This window comes from Mustela nigripes, chromosome 12 (genome assembly GCF_022355385.1).
Source record: "Mustela nigripes isolate SB6536 chromosome 12, MUSNIG.SB6536, whole genome shotgun sequence".
Classification (NCBI taxonomy): Eukaryota; Metazoa; Chordata; class Mammalia; order Carnivora; family Mustelidae; genus Mustela; species Mustela nigripes.
Genome location: NC_081568.1, coordinates 146,502,155 through 146,522,203, shown reverse-complemented (window position 1 = coordinate 146,522,203; position 20,049 = coordinate 146,502,155). Strand labels below are relative to the sequence as shown.

The following is a 20,049-nucleotide window of genomic DNA, read 5'->3' as shown; positions in this document are numbered from 1 at the left end:
TGTGTGTGTGTGTGTGTGTGTGTGTGTGTGTGTGTGTGTGTGTATATATATATATATATATATATATGGAATACTATGCAGCCATCAAAAGAAATGAAATCTTGCCATTTGCAACGACTTGGATGGAACTAGAGGGTATCATGCTTAGTGAAGTAAGTCAATCAGAGAAAGACAACTATCATATGATCTCCCTGATATGAGGAAGTGGAGATGCAATGTGGGGGGTTAGGGGGGTAGGAGAAGAATAAATGAAACAAGATGGGATCGGGAGGGAGACAAACCTTAAGTGACTCTTAATCTCACAAAACAAACTGAGGGTTGCTAGGGAGAGGGGGGTCAGGAGGGGTGTGGTTATGGGCATTGGGGAGGGTATGTGCTATGGTGAGTGTTGTGAAGTATGTAAACCTGGAGATTCACAGACCTGTACCCCTGGGGATAAAAATACATCATATGTTTATAAAAAAAAATTAGGGGTGCCTGGGTGGCTCAGTGGGTTAAAGCCTCTGCATTTGGCTCAGGTCGTGATCCCAGGGTCCTGGGATCAAGCCCCACATCTGGCTCTCTGCTCTGCAGGGAGCCTGCTTCCTCCTCTCTCTCTCTCTGCCTACCTGCAATCTCTCTCTGTCAAATAAATAAATAAAATCTTAAAAAAATTTTTTTTTAAAAAAAAAAAATTAAAAATTTTTAATTAAGAAAAAAGAAATTAGCTAATATTTGTAAGACTCTCAAAAGAGTTAGTGTCTAGTTCACGATGATAAGAAATAACAGGTTATTCCCCCTGCTGCTCATCTGTTGATCCTTGCAGGGTAGTGATGACCCCTGACTTCTAAGAATTAAGTGGACCCATATGCCATAATTAAGTAGACTCATATGCTTGAGTCTCTTCTGATGATGGAATCTTATTGTCTGAACTGGGATACACCTTCATCTATGCTTCTGATGGTGTTTGTGATGTAACTGGCCCAGACATTGATGGATGAACCATCAGAGGCAGCCACCTAAGGCTCACCTGCAAGCAGAATTCTCATTCAGATCCTCGATCACCTCCACCCAGGAACACGTGTAGTCTTACCCATGAACCCCTATGAATATGTGAGTAGAAAACATACTTCTTCCACCCATTGTTGTGCATCTGGCATGCAGTGAGAGGCTGGCATGTCATCCATGCTCGGTAAATAGGTCTGAATGAATGAAAGAAGGAATGTTTTAAATGGAAACACCCTTCAATGCAGTGATCATATACAGCCTCACAACAGAGTTTCTGAGTAAAGACTGCGGAGTAAAGAGAGGAGAGTTCAAGGTCTAGATTACATACAAGGAAGGAACAATGACGAAGGGAAGAAAAATAGCATTTTACCATGCAGAAGATTTGTACTCCCAACTATAATGAAGAAACTCTCTGCTTTCTACTGGGATAGAGCATATGACTTAGGTCTAAAGACTGCTTTTTCCTCCCTTACACCCCCAAACATACCACAGGCTTGTTACAAGAGATGGAAGCAATTAAAAGCAGGACACTCAAGTGAAAAGAAACAAATATCAGCTGATGAATGCACAGACTAATTCAATCATGGAGCAGTAGGTGATTGCAGAGGAGAATGGATTAGAGGAGTACTGACAAAAAGAAAAGCCATCCATCTATTTATTCCTCCCTGTTTATTTTTTTTATTGCTTCCTGTTTATATTGGTTGTCCCTCAGAGAAGAAAACTGAAGGATTACCCACTAACTTCCAAAAATGTCCCAACATCCCTGTTAAATCTTGTCCAGATTCTAGATGACATCTGTATTCCTCCTCCATTCATTCAATCATGTTGAGAAGCTCATTGCTGCTGGAGCAATTCACCACACTGTCAAAATGCAAGTTCCCTAGCATCAGCCCAGCCCTCATAACTGCCTTTCACAGACACATGGTAAGCTTCGCTTCCTTTAGTGGTATTTTTTTGGAAACCTTCATTACCTTTTTTAGACCCTGTGCCTTCTGCATCCCCACCCTCTTAGTGCATCACTTTTCCCTTGCTTCATTAAGAATGAGCAGGCTGGGGATGCCTGGGTGGCTCAGTGGGTTAAGCTGCTGCCTTCAGCTCAGGTCATGATCCCAGGGTTCTGGGATCAAACCCCACATCAGGTGGCTTGCTCAGCAGGGAGCCTGCTTCTCTCTCTGCCTCTGCCTGTTTGTGCTCTGTCTCTCTCTGACAAATAAATAAAATCTTTAAAAAAAAGAAAAGAAAAGAAAATGCAGGCTGGTATAAAGAATTCCCTCCATATCCACACAGACTTCCCTGGCTGTGCTCTCAAATAATATCTTGCCTGTTTGAGGACAGAAGCATCACTGTTCCTTTCTGGACACATTGCATCTCGTTTTACCCCAATATCCCACTGATCTGGCTGCACCAGCCATAACTTTCCTTCTTCCTCCTCACTCCCCTCCTCCCTTCAGTATTATTTCACTATTATAAACGTGGATACATCTCTCCCATTCTTGAAAATAATAAGATTCTCTTTGCTATCATATTTGCTCTCATTCTCTTTTTTTAAGTTTTTTTTATTATTAATTTTTGCTAGAGAGAGAGAGAGCTCAAGCACAGGGAGGGACAGAGGGAGAAGCAGACTCCCCACTGAGAAGGGAGCCCAATGTAGGCCTCGATCCCAGGGACCTGGGATTATGATCTGAGCCGAAGGCAGACGATTAACTGACTAATTTACCCAGGAGCCTCTGCTCTCATTCTCTGAAGACCCAAACTTTTAGAAATCATCATTTCCACTATCTTTCTCTATAACCTGATCGCTTATCATTTTCTCAACCCTACTGAAATAAGACTTTTAATCTACCTCAACCCAACTGAAATTACTGCCCCCCCTTTTCACTTTTTTTCTTTTTGGAAATCTGGGAGCACATACGAGATTAATCACAGTCTTGCGTATGTCCATGACACGGGAAAAAAATGGAAACAAATTTTTTGCTGAATGACTGAGTCCTCGTTGAAATAGGGATTCCAGGAACCTAATAATAGATAGATATATGGAAGATGGGAATGGAGAAACAGGATGTTGACAGAGAAGAGAGAGGAGGAGAATGGGGTGGGGGTAGGAACACGGGCATGTAAAATCTTCTATTTGTCCTGGTTTTCTATTCGTGCTTTCAAATCAAGGTTGTTGGGGAGGAAAAGTTTTCCTTTATCTTTCAAAATGTTCTTGTGGCTGTCTTAAGAATTAAACTGGCATGAGACAGGAGCAAGATGGCAGAAGAATAGAGGACCTTGTTTCATCTGGTGCCCTGAATTTAGCTAGATAACTATCAAAGCATTCCAAACACCTATGAATTCAACCTGAGATGTAAGAAAAGAATTGCTGGGCCTCAGCCACAACAACTTCTTGCTAGGAACATCTCCAAAGGCAAGGGAACAAAAGCAAAAATGAACTATTGGGACTTCATCAAAATAAAAAGTTTCTGCACAGCACGAGATAGTCAACAAAACTAAAAGGCAACCTATGGAATGGGAGAAGATATTTTCAAATGACCTATCAGATAAAAGGCTAGTATCCAAGATCTATAAAGAACTTCTCAAACTCAACACTCAAACAACAAATAATCCAGTCAAAAAATGGGCAGAAGACATGAACAGACATTTCTTCAAAGACGTACAAATGGCCAACACACCCAAAAAAGGTGCTCAACATCATTTGGCCTCGGAGAAATACAAATCAAAACCACAATGAGATATCACCTCACACCAGTCAGAATGGCTAAAATTAACAAGTCAGGAAATGACAGATGTTGGCGAGGATGCGGAGAAAGAGGAACCCTCCTACACTGTTGGTGGGAATGCAAGCTGGTGCAGTCACTCTGGAAAATAGTATGGAGGTTCCTCAAGACGTTAAAAATAGAGTTACTCTATGACCCAGCAATTGCACTACTATGTACTTATCCAAGAGATATATACATAGTGATCTGAAAGAACACCTATACCACAATGTTCATAGCAGCAATGTCCACAACAGGCAAACTGTGGAAAGAGCCAGGATATCTATAAACTGATGAATGGATAAAGAAGATGTGGTCCATATATACAATGGAATATTACTCAGCCATTAGAAAGGATGAATACTTAACTTTTGCATCAACGTGCATGGAACTGGAGGGGATTATGCTGAGTGAAATAAGTCATTTGGAGAAAGACAACTATCATATGGTTTCACTCATATGTGGAATATAGGAAACAGCACATAGGATCATAGGGGAAGGGAGGGAAAACCGAATAAGAAGTCATCAGAGAGGAGAGAAAAACCATGAGAGATTCTTAACTATAAGAAACAAACAGGGTTGCTGGAGGGGAGGGGGGTGGGGGATGGGTAAGTGGGTGATGAGAATTAAGGAGGGCATCTGATGTAATGAGCGCTGGGTGTTATACACAACTGATAAACTGTTGAACACTACTGACACTAATGATGTACTATATATTGGCTAATTGAATTTAGATTAAAAAATAAAAAATAAATTGGCATGAGTCAGATTAACAGGAGAAAATAAAATTTAATTTCCTATGTATGGGAACCTCACATACATGAGAAATTCCAAAGCAGAAAAGCTAAAATGAGGTATATACACCATCCTGGCCTAAGAACGGGACAAGGTCCTGGGGCTTCAAAGGAGAGGAAAGCAATTCACAGGGCAATAAGAAGAACAAATGTCTGGTAATTAGATATTTGCCCTGTCATAGAGATAATTCCTTCAGATAAAATTTATCTCCTATAATAACTCTAATTCTGCAAAGGACCCCATTTAGATTCTTCTAAGTAGTTAAGAGAGGGGCAAAACTTTCTCTTAGCCACACAGGGTCTCAACTGTCTTCAGCTCAAAATAGTCCATATGCCACAGTGACACATTTTGGGGATACTTGCCCTTGAACTCGTTCAAGGTCAATTGTGAAACCTCCCTCTGCCTTTTCCATACCTCAGAATGGCACCTGGACCAGAAAATGAGTAATCAACCTACCAGAAGTTTTGAACTGTCTTAGATCACAGGCTCTAATTTTGTTCCAGAATCCTTACCATGTTGGTTTGACTCGTAAGCCTCTCTTAGCCCTAGGTGCCGGATCTCTTTTTCCTCGTTTCTCCCCCACCTTCTGTTCTAGGAGACTAGGAGCCTGAAGTCCCATGTTTCTCCCTCCCCTCTGTTATGCTGCAAACTGAACTGCCATCCTAGTTTGGTAAGATGAAGAAAATAATGAAAATGCTAAAAATTCTAACCACATAGATTGTACCTGGAGAGGGGATGCTGTAGACATAAACAACAAACACTTGCAGAGGATTCGCACGCTAGACATAGTTCTAAGTTCCTGTGTGTACATAAAACCCTTAATCTTTGCAACTACTCCTAGTGGGCAGTATTATTATCTCCAAATTACAGACAAGTATACGGAGGCATGGAAGTTCAGTAATGAAGAGGTACACAGTGTAATTTACAGAACAAGTGCAAAAGACAGCAGTTGAACCAAGGCAAGATGGGGTTAGAATGCATAGCCTTCACCATTCAGCTATACCGCTTTCCAATAAATAGTAGAACTAACTAATTATATACATATAATTAATATTTATTTTGTGTTTATTATTATAAGTCAATTATAATATATTTATAACATTTATTATTAACTGATTTGTATTGATTTATTACTATTAATAATTTGTTACATAATATAACTTAAATATATATATCATATAATTTATATATCACTATATTTATAATAATTTATTATAACTTTTTTTAAAGATTATTTATTTATTTATTTATTTGACAGACAGAGATCACAAGTAGGCAGAGAGGCAGGCAGAGAGAGAGAGGAGGAAGCAGACTCCCTGCTGAGCAGAGAGCCTGATGCAGGGCTCAATCCCATGACCCTGGGATCATGACCTGAGCCAAAGGCAGAGGCTTTAACCCACTGAGCCACCCAGGTGCCCCGATTATAACATTTTTAATAATAAATAAGTTATGTATTTATATATTATATATTATATAATTATATAATGATATATATTATATTTTAATGTAATCATACATTTTATATAAATTATATATCATTATATAATTATATAATATATATAAATATATAATATATATTATATATTATATATTAATATATAATAATTAATAATCATATAATTATATAATAATTATATAATTATATAATATATGTGATCTATAATATATATTATATATTAATATATATTATAATTAATGATTATATAATATATAATATATAAATACAAAAGTTATTTATATATAATTATATATCATTATATAATTATATAATATATAATATAATATATAATTATATATAAATATATAAATATATTAAAATTATATATCATTATATATTAATAATAATTATATTAATTCTATATAATTAATATACTATAATAATTCTATATTAATTATATAGAATTAATATAATTAAATATAATTATATCACTATATAATTAATATATTAATAATTATGCTAAGTTTATATAATTAATATTATTATTAATATATTAATATATATTTATGATTATATATAAAATGTATGATTACATTAAAATATAAACATAAACTATGAAGACTATTATAAGTACTTATAATTATAAAAATACTAAAAATAATTATATAACAAATTACATAATAGATAAAATATTGATTTTATTGAATATCTTTAAGTAATGATTAAATACATTAAATATTAGAGAAATACATGTATTAAAATATACATTTAATATGTATATTAAATCAACAGGTATAGATATCAAATTAAAACTATAATTAACGACAGAATATTGTGGAGGGGCACCTAGGTGGCTCAGCTGCTTGAGTGTACCACTCTTGATCCTAGCTCAAATCAAGATCTCAGTGTCTTGTGATCAAGCCCCGTGTCAGGAATCTATGCTCAGTGGAGAGTTGGCTTGAAATTCTCTCCCTCTGCCCTTCCCCCTGCACACACACACAGACACACACACACACAGACACACACACACACTCACTCTCTCTCTCAAATAAATAAATCTTAAAAAAAAAAAAAAAGGAAAAAAAGAAAAGATTGAGGAACATGTCCCCAACATGTCAAAATTACTCAGCAAATAACTGGCAAGTTTTTTACCTCAGCAGTGGTGATTAGCAACTGGGCCGAGCCACAGCCAAATGCGCCTGCCCCTTTCCAACTCACTACCCAATGCCAATGTGAGGGTTTTATCCAACACCAGCTGAATGTTTCTACAATTCGACTCAATTCTGACACCTACCTGGAGGTAGCATCGGAACCCCCAGGGTAAGGACCTCATCCTACAAGACTCTTCCTCCTTGAGCCGCCAGTGATAAATCCAGGTTGCTCCCTATGCTTCTGACTAATCAGCTTTAAACTGGAGGTTGTGAGGACACCCTCCTCAGGTTGTGAGGACACCGCTCCTCCAGAGCGGCTCGAGCAACTCGGAGAACATTTTACTTAGTAGATCACCAGCTGATTATAATAGGATAGAACTCAGGTGCTGCCAGCTGGAAGACAGGTGTGTAAGGATTTCAGCCTAAAAGGAGGTATTAAATGGAGAATCTCATACAGGTGCCCTGTATAACAAAATTTAACCGAGACACTGATTTGCTGTAAATGCCTGATTTGCAGAAGACTGAAACTTACCTCCTTGACTAATGACTCTCTGCCAAGACTCTCTCCCCATCCTCAAGCCAGTGGACTCCCTGGTGGGACTCTGATGGGTCTCCCCTTCTTGGTGCTCCTTGCCCATAAATACCGCCCACCCAAACCCTCAGCAGACTCACTTGCAGCTTGCATTTCCTGAATTGCAATCCCTCTGCTGTTCTTGAACAAACTCGGTTTCTGGAGCTTGTCTCAGTTTACCTCTTTATTTGGGTGGACAGGTGTAGGGACAAGGTATGGAAAAAAGGCATGGACCTTCCCTGCACTCTCCCCATACGTCCACGTGTTTGCTGGCCTGGAAGGTCTCCAAGCCCCGCCTTTTGGGGGTTTTAGGGAGGTTTCCTGACATAGGCATGTTTGATTAACTCACTGGCCATTGGTGACTGGACTCAATCTCCAGCATTCTGCTCCCCAACCCCAGATCAGTTGGAGAGGGTGAGGCTAAAATTTCCAACCCTTTAATCACTTGTTAGGCTCCAAAGGTACCCATCACCCCACCCTCAGGTGCAATCCCAAAGCCATTCACTAATATAACAAAAGACATCTTTATAGCTCCCTCCTCACAGGAAATTCCAAGGATTGTTTTTTAATTTAAATTCAATTAACTAACATATATTATTTGTTTCAGGAGTGCAGATCTGTGATTCATCAGTCTTATATAACACATTACAACACATACCGTCCCCAATGTCCATCACTCAGTTACCCCATCCCTCCACCCCTTGCCCCTCCTGCATCCCTCAGTTTGTTTCCTGAGATTGAGTCTCTTATGGTTTGTCTCCGTCTCTGGTTTTGTCTTGTTTCATATTTCCCTCCCTTCCCCTATGATCCTCTGTCCTGTTTCTCAAATTCCTCTTATCAGTGAGATCATATGATAATTCTCTTTCTCTGACTGACTTATTTCGCTTATCATAACACCCTCTAGTTCCATCCACATCGTTGAAAATGGCAAGATTTCATTTCTTTTGATGGCTGCATAGTATTCCATTGTGTATATATACCACCTCTTCTTTATCCATTCATCTGTTGATGGACATTTAGGCTCTTTCCATAGTTGGGCTATTGTGGACATTGCTGCTATAAACATTCGGGTGCACGTGCCCCTTCAGACCCCTACATTTGTATCTTTAGGGTAAATACCCAGTAGTGCGATTGCTGGGTCATAGGATAGCTCTATTTACAACTCTTTGAGGAACCCCCATGCTGTTTTCCAGAGTGGCTGCACCAGCTTGCACTCCCACCAACAGTGTAGGAGGGTTCCCCTTTCTCCACATCCTCACCAACACCTGTCATTTCCTGACTTGTTAATTTTAGCCATTCTGACTGGTGTGAGGTGATATCTCACTGGGCTTTTGATTTGTATTTCCCTGATGCCGAGTGATATTGAGTACTTTTTCATGTGTCTATTAGCCATCTGGATGTCTTCTTTGCAGAAATGTCTGTTCATAGCTCCCTCCTCACAGGAAATCCCAAGTATTTTAAGAGCTCTTTGCTAGAAACTGGGAGGAAGACCAAACATATATTTCCTACTCTACATCACAACACCACACCTTTATCATCAGAAGCTGGGCTAGCAACACAGGCTGATCCTAGTCTACTCCATGCAAGTCAATAAACACCATTATAATCAGATCCTTTCACCACCCGGAAGGAATGAGGTAAGCCATCTGCATGTAACTTTACATATGGCTGCCCACAGCAGCTATCACCCAGCAGCTGGCTCCCCTCCTGCCGCCCAGCACCCCAGCACAGAGTCCAGAGGCTTAGCAGGGAATGGGAGGATTGCTGATGTTCAGCACCAGGGAGCACTGCCCTAGAACCTCATGGTTGGCTTCACAGGCTATTCTAATGCTGATTACAGAGAAGGAAGCAGAGCTTCTATGAAAAAGGGCCAAGAGGAGAATGGGACAGTCTGAATTCCTGTTAGGTGCAAAGAGTTGAGGACTAACTCTGAGGGACTACAGAGCAGGGAAGAACCACAGACCCTCCTGACTGGCCCTCTGCAAGCTCTGGGAGGAACCAGCCCAAACAAGCCCATTCAAAAATGGACAGGTGACTTGAAAAGATATTTTTCCAAAGAGCGCACACAAATAGCTAATAAGCACATGAAAAGAGGTTCAACATCCTTAATCATTAGGAGGGAAAAAAAACACAAGATACCACTTTATACCAGTTAGGATGGTTACTATCCAAGATAACAAAACAAAACAGAAACAAACACACAGAGAACAATAGCATAGGGGCACCTGGGTGGCTCAGTCGGTTGGGCATCTGCCTTCAGCTCAGGTCATGATCCCAGGGTCCTGGGATCAAGCCCTGCATTGCCCTGGCTCCCTGCTCACTGGGGAACCTGCTTCTCCCTCTCCCACTTCCCCTGCTTGTGTTCCTGCTCTCATTATCTCTCTCTGTCAAATGAGTAAACAAAATCTTAAAAAAAAATAAGCATTGGCAAGAATATGGAAATATTGGAATACTAGTGTACCATTGGTGGGAAGGTAAAATGGTGCAGCCACTGTACAGAACTAAAAACAGAACTACCATATGATTCAGCAATTCTGTTTCTGGGTGTTTACCCAAAAGATTTGAAAACAAGGACTCAGAGAGATATTTGTACACCTGGGTTCACAGCAACAACATCACTCAGAACAGCTAAATCATGGAAGCAATGCAAGCGTCCATCAAAGGATGAATACATAAGCAAAATTATGCACATATATATACAATGGAATATTATTCAGACTTACGGAAGAAAATTCTGCAGCATGCTACAACATGGATGAACATTGAGGACCTTATGCTAATAAACCAGTCACAAGAAAACAAACACTGTATGATTTCAGTTTTATGGAAGACTTCAAGAAATCAAAATCATAGAGATGAAAGTGAAATGGGCTGGGGGAGGGAAAATGCAGAGTTAGTGTTTAATGGTTGGAATTTCAATGATACAAGATGAAAAGCATTGTGGAGATGATGGTGGGGACGGCTGCACAACACAGTGAATATATTTAATATATTTAATTCCACTGAAATGTATACTTCAAAATGGTCAAGATGTAAATTTCAGGTCATGTGTATTTTACCACAATAAAAGAAATTGGGGGGAGGGGAAGCAAAAAAAAAAAAAAATCAAGGTATCCCGAATTGGGCACAGAAGCAGATACAAAGATGGAGGTTCTGGGCTCCTATGGATAATGATAACTTATAATGAGCTGAACTAAAGAAACAAACAGGCGTGTTGAGATTTGCTACAGGCTCCATGGTGAGAACTGGTGACTCATTTCTGGTTGTGTTTTCCTGCACATGAAGCACTCACAGGACATGAACAGATCATAAATTAAAACTCAGCATCACTGGGGGCCTCTAGGGACCTCTCCCCGATGGAAACAGATGCAGGGCCAGGCTGGCAGAGTCCTCCCTGGGAGCAACCAGGAAATCAGGACTGTGTCTGGGAATTCACCCTCCAGGGCCTGCTCTCTGCAGCTGGGTGTCCCAACAGACACCATAGGCATTCCTCATAGGCAACTTCCATGTAGCACTAATGAGCCACTAGGGGCCAACTCTTCACAGGCAGTTGAAGCAACTTGCAGAGAATGTTGAAAGAGAGGCTCATCCCTCTCCCCAGGGGAGCAGGGACCACTCAGTGTCATTGCCATTTCAATGAGATGTCTTCCAGGTTCACGAAATCATCTCCCTCCAACTTGTGCTTTAAGTGTCTACTCCAAGCCCATGCCAACAACGGAGTCTTCCAGGAGAGCCTGGTATCATCTCTTAGGAGCTGAAGCCTTTCCCAGGGGATTTCAAGTCACTGTCCTGCCTGTAGTATCTTGTCTCCCATATGCTTGTGGGCAGAAGCTAAGCTTCCCATGGACTTTGCCTCACAACTTCAACCGGCCTTCAGCAGATGACTTTGTTTTGGCTGCTGACCTTCTGTTGTATTTACCTTTTGTCAATGAAAGTTGGTGTTGTCTAACTGATGAACTCTGATCCCTAAAAATCATTATCTAGACTGACTTTTCGTGTGAGCCTCGAAGAGTTCATCGGGATCTGCCAAACTCATTTTCAGAACAGGCCATCTTCTATTTGCCCAAAACTTTAGGCATCTCATATTGTCAGTCAAAAACTACTGGGTTGGGCTCATTATAATTTTTCAATATGAGATACAAATGATATTTTGGAATATCCCTGTCTTTTTTTTTAATGTATTTGCCAAGAAGGATGCAGATCATTTGTGCTTTTTCTTAGGTCTTTGTATATAGACAGATAAATCACTTTTGAGCCAAGTGACAAGAGCACAATCCAGACTTCCCATAACTGATGTTCACATACATCGGTTCATACATTCGATACAACATGTCATTTAATACCTTTCAGAACTTGATAGAAAGTGCAGTTTCCAGAAATTGTAGGCAGAGACATGACATAAGGCAAGTGTTGATTTTATTCCAACCATTTATGCATGGGAAGCTGTGCTCTCTCTCCAACTAGGGTGAAAGCAGTGTGAATGCGGGCCTACTCCATCCCATTTCTCTCTCCTGTAGAACTGGAGCTCTCCCTATCATACAGCAAGGGTCCAATAAATACTGACTAAATAAATCATATAACCAGAGAAGGAATGTTGGCAATTAGACCAGCAACATCAGGTGAGGCTGGAGAGATGTGGGACACAAGAGCTCCAGGCTCTGCTCCAGGACGGACCCTGGTAACTCCCTCAGCACAATCACAGATCATGATGACGGTCAATATCATACCCGGCATCCAATCATCCCACCACACCAAGGACAACATGGAGATTAGGAACCTTAATCCCCAAACACTCAGATGCAGCATGGCACAGCCTACTACCCGAACTCTGTTTTCTGGCATTTTCCACTCTGTCACATCACAGATGGTTCTCCAACATCTTGTGCCATTTTAACCAATCCCCCAAATATATATTCAGAATAATCAAAGGATAAGATGGGTCTGCTCTAAATTACAACCTAGATCTGTCAACTCTCAGTCCTCTGATGAAGGCAAAAGAGGCCAGAGAGTTCTGAGGAAGGACATGGCTAGCCCTCTTCAGGGAATGTGCATCTGTGCCCACACTCCAGCTGGGTCTTGAGCTAACCTGGAAGATTCCCAACAGGAAAAGCTCTTACGTCTCTGACCTACAATATGAATGCAATCCTCTTTCTTTCCACTTTAGCCCCTAGGGTAGGTGATTTGTTTGTCATCTTCAGAACAGGGACAAATTCCCTGTGGATTGCCTGTAATCAGGAGTGTTGGGCATTCACTTTGGTGGGGACCATAAAATCCCTCCAATAGTAGGGACAGTGTTCCAGCCTAGAGGATAAGAGAACCGGCCGTGCTGCCCCGGACCCCAGGTATTGTCCCTGTGCCCCAGAGCAGTGAGATTTGTGTAGGCTGCTACCCATAAGTCCACAAGCATACTTCCCAGACTTGTGCATCGTTAACTGTAATTATCCATGGAGTGATCACACTTGCCATCTGACCCAGCTACTTCATAGGGCTGCAGATAGGTAAGTCAGGTCATGTATAGGGAAGGTCTTTATACATTTGAGTCAATATAACTCTTTTTCTTTGGAGATCTAATTTTTTTATTTGAGGGAGGGAGAGCAAGCACAGGGAGAAGCAGAGATAGAGAAACATGCAGACTCCCCACTGAGCACAGAGCCCAATGCAGAGCTCAATCCCATAACTTAGAGATCATGACCTGAGCCAAAATCAGAAGTCAAGACATTCAACCCCGACTGAACCACCCAAGTGCCCCTGAATCACCCTAACTCTTTCAGATGTTATTGAATCACAGCTTGAGAATGCTATCAGCTAACCCCATTAGAAACAACAAAGTGCAAAATGTAGTCACACTGGTAACTCATACAACAGCTCTATGCCCTGGGCTCAAGCAACTGCAGATCCCCCGTTCCCAAACCAGGACCTCACCTTCTGCACAATGGCACAATTGTCTACTTCAAACGACACTCCACAGTCCCACAGATAAGACCTTGGGGTCACCCTAAATTCCTAATCTATAGAAATTTTTAACCAAAGGATTCAAAGAGAAGCAAGCTATTCTGGGAAGGAGCAGGTGCCCCCCCACTGAGGGAGAGCATGTAGTGGGAGCACTCTCACTTCCAGAGGTGCTCCTGGCCAGTTTCTCCTGTAGGTGGGAGGCTGCAGCAGTCCATTCCACCTGCCACAGCCCTGTTTCCCTTGATCCTGTTCCAGGTAGGGCAGTCACGGAATCTGCCGCCAGTCCCGGAGGAGAGAAGTGAAGGCCAGACTGCAATCTAGGGAAGGAACTGAGATCAGCACAGGCAGCCAGGTGGGACCCAGGGAAGCTGGAACAGAGGAGAAGCTCAGACACAGACACCCTCAATGTGAGGTTATCAGATTCACATGTGGTGTTACATGACCTTTCATATAACAGCTCCTCTAAGGGAGGGGAGTGTCTGGCCTCTGGGTGTCCCTCTGTCAGCATTCTGCATGACATCTAATAAGGTTCTGAGGAAAGGATGTAACAGCAATGGGGAACTGCTGCCCACAGACTTCCACGTAACATGGAAGGACTGTGCCAGGCACTTTCAGTCACCCTCTCTCTTGTCCTCCCAGGCCATCTGCATTGTTTGGAGAGGGAAAAGGAGAACAAGCAGTCAAATCCACTTCAAGACAAAAGGTGAGCCAGATCATCAGTGTCACCCATCTTGCCCAGTGAGCAGCAGAGAATTCTAGAGAATGGGACATGGGCCTGCATGGTGCAAAGTCCTACACAAACAGAATGGATTTTTTGATGTTTCCATTTAAGGCTCCTGAGCCAAACACTAGGCAATGTGGAATTTTAAAGAAAATATTGAGGAGAGGGCGCCTGGGTGGCTCAGTGGGTTAAAGCCTCTGCCTTCGGCTCAGGTCATGATCCCAGGCTCCTGGGATCGAGCCCCGCATCGGGGTCTCTGCTCCTCAGAGAGCCTGCTTCCTCCTCTCTCTCTCTCTCTCTGCCTGCCTCTCTGCCTACTTTTGATATCTCTCTCTGTGTCAAATAAATAAAATCTTTAAAAAAAAAAAAAAGAAAGAAAGAAAATATTGAGGAGGATGTCTTTATTGTCTTACGGTTCCTAGTATTCTCCCAACACACCAGGCGACTGCCTTCGACTCAGGTCATGATTCTGGAGTCCCCCATCGGGCTCCCTGCTTGATGGGTCTCCTTCTCCTGCTGACCTCTCTCCTCTTGTGTTCCCTCTCTCTCTCAAATAACAGATAAATAAAATCTTTTAAAAAATATTGGCGGACATGAACAACTCTGCACCTAAAATCAGATCCCCATAAGCAGCTAAACTTTGTGCAAATTCTTCATCCTAGCTTTCAAAAAATCCTTCAGAATTTAGACTTCCTGGGGATAACGCAATCTTGAGAAATTATAGCTTTTAGAAGATATGAGAGAGGACGGCACATGGAAAGTGCGTAGACTTGCCCAGAGTGATTCCAGGGGCAGGAACAGGAGACAACCACGGTGATGAAAATCAGCTAACACAGGACATCCTGGAGAGGAATGCCACTAGCTCTGTGGCTCTGGGAGTATCACTTAATTCTGCTGTGCATCCCCTGCCTCATGTGGAACAGGGACATTTAGAAAATGACTGCAGAGGAGGGCTCTGAGGAATACCAGAGGCATCTGTGTACAGCACTAAGCACAAGGAGCACTTGGCAAGTATTAGCTGTTCACCTTCCCCAGCTGATTGCTGCTGGCCAAGAATGAGAGTCCAACGTCTCCAGGTCAGCTGATTTTCCAAGAAGAGGCAAAATCCAGATTTTATAGGAAATCCTTGATTTTTTAAAAGATTTATTTATGTATCTATTTGAGAGACAGAGGGAGAGAGAAAGAAGCAGACTTCCCGCTGAGCAGGGAGCCCAATGCGGGGCTCAATGCCAAGACCGCGGGATCATGACCGGAGCCAAAGGCAGATGCTTAACAGAGTGAGCCACCCAGGCCAGGCACCCCATGATCCTTGATTTTTAAAATGTCAGCAAATAGGAAATATCCTGTAGATCATTAAGGGTTTAAACCAAATAAATACACCTGCAGGCAGTGTCTGGTTTCCTCCTCTGGTCTACAGTGGTCACAGGTCCTGGATCACATGGACTGGATACATAATTACTCCTCATTTATATACTCCAGGAAATTCCTATTGACACAGAGCCAGGCTCAAGCCTGCCTGCCTTTCACTCTGCTCTTAGAAACACCTGCAGGGGTACTGGGGCGGGGCGGGGGCGGGGGGTGCTGAGTCAGTTAAGGGTCTGCCTGCAGCTCAGGTCATGATTCCGGGATCCTGGCTTTGAGCCCTATGTTAGGCTCCCTACTCAACCGGGAGTCTGCTTCTCCTCTGCATGAGCTCTCTCTCTCTCTCTCTTAAGTAAATAAAATCTTCAAAAAGGAAGAAACAAACAAACACCTGGAATTTATGCTATAAGCCAAAACTTTTTTTGCTAAATGCATTCATTAATCACAACAGAACATTTCTCATTCAGTGTGTTGTCCGCGTGTTTTCTATGGGTCAATTTTGGTATGCAGTACATTTGTGAAAGTTCATTCTTCCCTTTGACAGCTCTGTTGAGGACTGACCAGGTGCTGCGGATTGTTCCAGGCACTGGGCACACGACAGAGAATAGCGTCGACACAACCCTGTTCTCAGGAGGGAATGGTCTCATAGGGAAAACCCACCATAAACTAGTTCACAGTTGACATAACCTCCCACAGAGATTCAAAGGTGACAAATCACCACATGAAGGTCCAGGTGGAGAGAACACGGAGCCAAGAACAGCCCATGCAAAGGCCCTGTTCTGAGGCAGGTAAGGCACACAGTCCCAGGTGGCTGGCAGGACATGCAGTCAGATAAATAGGCAAGAACTAAGGTACCAAGTCCTTTCTAAAGAGGATATGCTGGCTGAATTGAGCTCGAAGATTCAGGACACTGCCCTCAGAATGCAGCACTGGAGGAACGAGGCGGGTCCTCTGTAGAAGGATGGGTGAGGCACAGGATCTGGGCTCAGACTGTGGGTTCCCAGTCTCCTCTGCCACTTCCCACCCATACGGTCGAGAAAACTACTCCATCTCAGGTATTTCACCCAAAAACCAGGAATCCTAAAAGTACCTATTTTGTGGCAATTAAGAGAGATCGTGCACATAGACTCCTTAGCACAGTTGCATGGAATATGTACTTGATCAAAAGCAGCAGTTACCATAGGTATAAAACTCTGGTCATGGGGTGCCTGGGGGCTCAGTGGGTTAAGCCTCTGCCTTCAGCTTGGTCACAATCTCAGGGTCCTGGGATCAAGCCCTGCATGGGGCTCTCTGCTCAGCGGGGAGCCTGCTCCCCACCCCCGTGCCTGCCACTCTGCCTACTTGTGATCTCTCTCTCTCTCTTTCTCTGTCAAATAAATAAATAAAATCTTTAAAAAAAAAAAAAAAAAACCTTTGGTCATGAATCTGATCACAAATGACCTCTGATCTCATTTCTTTCTAGAGTAAGACCAGGTTCTGCTGGGATTTTGTCCTCTCCCTTGTGTGTGCAGCCTGTCACCTCCCCAAGCCACAGTGGGATGTCCAGAGGGAAGGAAAACGGGACAGGAGTCACCGAGTTCCTCCTGCTTGGCATCACCAGGGACCCAGAGCAGCGTCAAGCCCTCTTCTGGCTCTTCCTATGTATGTACCTGGTCACGGTGGCTGGGAACACACTCATCATCCTGGTCATTGGCTCTGATCCCCGCCTGCACACCCCCATGTACTTCTTTCTCACCAATCTCTCCTTTGTTGACATCTGCTTCACCACTAACCTGATCCCCAAGCTGCTGGCCAGCCACGTGGCAGGAACATGGACTATCTCTTACCCCCACTGCCTGACCCAGATGTACTTCCTCATCTCCTTTGCCAACCTGGATACCTTCCTGCTGGCAGCCATGGCACTGGACCGTTATGTGGCCATCTGCCACCCCCTGCAGTACCACACCATCATCACCCCCCAGCTCTGTAGGGGACTGGCCACACTCACGTGGACATGTTCGGGCCTCATCTCCCTGGTCCACACACTCCTCATGGACAGACTGACCTTCTGCTCCTCCGCCCAGGAGATCCCCCACTTCTACTGCGACGCCTACCTGCTGATGAAGATTGCCTGTTCCGACACACGGGTCAATGAGCACGTGTTCCTGGGGGCCGTAGTCCTGTTCGTGGCCCCCTGTGCGCTCATTGTGGTCTCCTACCTCCGCATAGCTGCAGCCGTTCTCCACATCCCCTCTGCCCCAGGAAGGCGCAAGGCATTTTCCACGTGCAGCTCCCATCTATCCGTGGTCACCTTGTTCTATGGAACTGTCCTGGGAGTATATGTACGACCCCCCAACTCCTTCTCAGCCCAGGACACAGTAGCAACCATCATGTACACGGTGGTGACCCCCATGCTAAACCCCTTCATCTATAGCCTGAGGAACCAGGACATGAAGAAGGCTGTAAGAAGACTCTTTGGCAGGGGCTCCAAATCCTCTTAATGGTGGTGAGTACCAGGCTGCTATCTGGAGGGGGTCCAGGATATCAGGAAATGGAACACAGTTCTGCCATCAGCTCAACAACACCCACTTCCACACACTGACAGATTATTTTCTGAGAAGAAGCCTGAAATTAGAGGACTTTTCAATGCATTCTATCTCTGAGAAACTCAAATCCTTCCAGCTTTCTCCTCTACCATCTCTAGGTTGTGAGCTATCATCCCCATGCTTCTAAGATGGCTGCTGGGGCTCCATCCATCTCTTCCTATCCCAGGCAAGCAGGAAGAAGACAGCATAGCCAAAAGACTTGCCACTTGCAAGGCCTTTCTCAGAAACCCCACACATCTGCTTCTGTTCATTTCTCAAAGTTGTCCCCTCAATTGCAAGGCAGGCTGGGTTCTCTTAGAAAGGAAAAAGGGAGACAGCAGGTAGTTGTGCAACAATACTCAAGACTTATTTTGCCACATTTTATAGATATGAAGCCACACAGTTATTTTAGGAAAATAAACCTGTTTTATACATTGGTCCCCTCTGGACAGGGACTGTGTGTCAGGAGAAACACCTGATATGCTCCCACACTGCTGAGGCTATGACATTAGCAGAAGGGTCCTCAATTCTCCTACAGATCAGAGAGAGGTCCCTCTGTGTGATGCACAGCAGTATGAGTGAAATTGAAAGGAGAGCTCATGGCATTCAGTTATTGTGAGACTTTAATTTTTCCCAAGGAGATGGTTTATATTTCATCTTGAATGTTTTTTGCATTGTTGAAAATTAATATTGGAAGTGTAAAAATTTATAAAAGGAAACCTCATTTAAAATGTCGTGGGGGGTTGGTGCGTCCGGGTGGCTCAGCCGGTCAAGCCGCTGACTTTTGATCTTAGCGCAGGTCTTGATCTCAATTTTGTGTGTTCAAGCCCCAGGCTCCGCTTCACACTGGGCACAGAGCCTATTTAAAAACGAAAAAAAAGGAGTCCGCAGACCAGCACGGGGGAGCTCTCACACCCTACACTCCTGGTCACTTGCAGCCCCTAGAACTTTAACTACTACTTTACTGCCCACTGGAGGAACAAAGATTTTCCTCCAGCCCCAGCAACAGCCCAGACAATGAGAGGCTGTCACAGCTCAGCCAATGAGAAGCCACCATGCTTCCAACTCCCAGTTTAACCCAATGAACTTTGTGTTTACAAGAGGCCCCCAACTCCCCATATTCTATATAGGACATCCTTCCTTTCCTTTGTTCTCCAGACTTGCCGATGGTTTTGCTATAGCTTGCTTATCCCAGATTGCAATTCTCTGTTAAACCCATTTTTGCTGGGAAACTAACCAGCAGTTTTATTTTTTTAAATTACAGGAGAAAATTCATATTGTTCAAACTTTGCACAATATTATATTGATATATGTGTGTGAGCACAAAATATTTTAAATAAATAAGACAGATTTAGAATACAGTAGCAACAGATAGGGTTTTTTGTTTTTTAAGATTTTATTTACTTGAGAGAGAGAGACATAGCGAGGGAGAGATAGTGTGTAAGCAGGGTGAGGGAGAGGGACAATTGGACTCCAAGTTTAGGAGGGAACCTTACACTGCTAGATTAGGGGACCCAGAGATCATGACCTGAGCTGAAATTAAGAGTTCACGGCTTATCGCTTCTTGGCCTTTTGGCTAAGATCAAGTGAAGAGTCCACCACTTACCCCAGGTACCCCCACAACAGATCGGTTCTAAAAGAACAAGGCCTAGGGGCGCCTGGGTGGCCCAGTCAGTTAAGCATCTGCCTTCAGCTCAGTTCATGACCCTAGGGTCCTGGGATCAAGTCCTGCACTGGGCTACTGTTCAGTGG

The 20,049-nt window shown here is 43.1% G+C and overlaps 1 protein-coding gene across 1 annotated transcript; it reads left to right on the top strand.

Moving 5' to 3' along the window:
- Positions 1–17,271: 17,271 nt before the first annotated feature.
- Positions 17,272–18,213, top strand: LOC132028056 (olfactory receptor 1361-like). The gene has a single exon (XM_059416711.1). It carries the CDS (start codon positions 17,272–17,274, stop codon positions 18,211–18,213), a length of 942 nt encoding a protein of 313 aa, XP_059272694.1.
- The last annotated feature ends 1,836 nt before the right edge of the window (positions 18,214–20,049 follow it).

Bases quoted from the DNA above. Each gene is read 5' to 3' on its own strand.
- LOC132028056 (XM_059416711.1), top strand. From the start codon at position 17,272: ATGTCCAGAGGGAAGGAAAACGGGACAGGAGTCACCGAGTTCCTCCTG.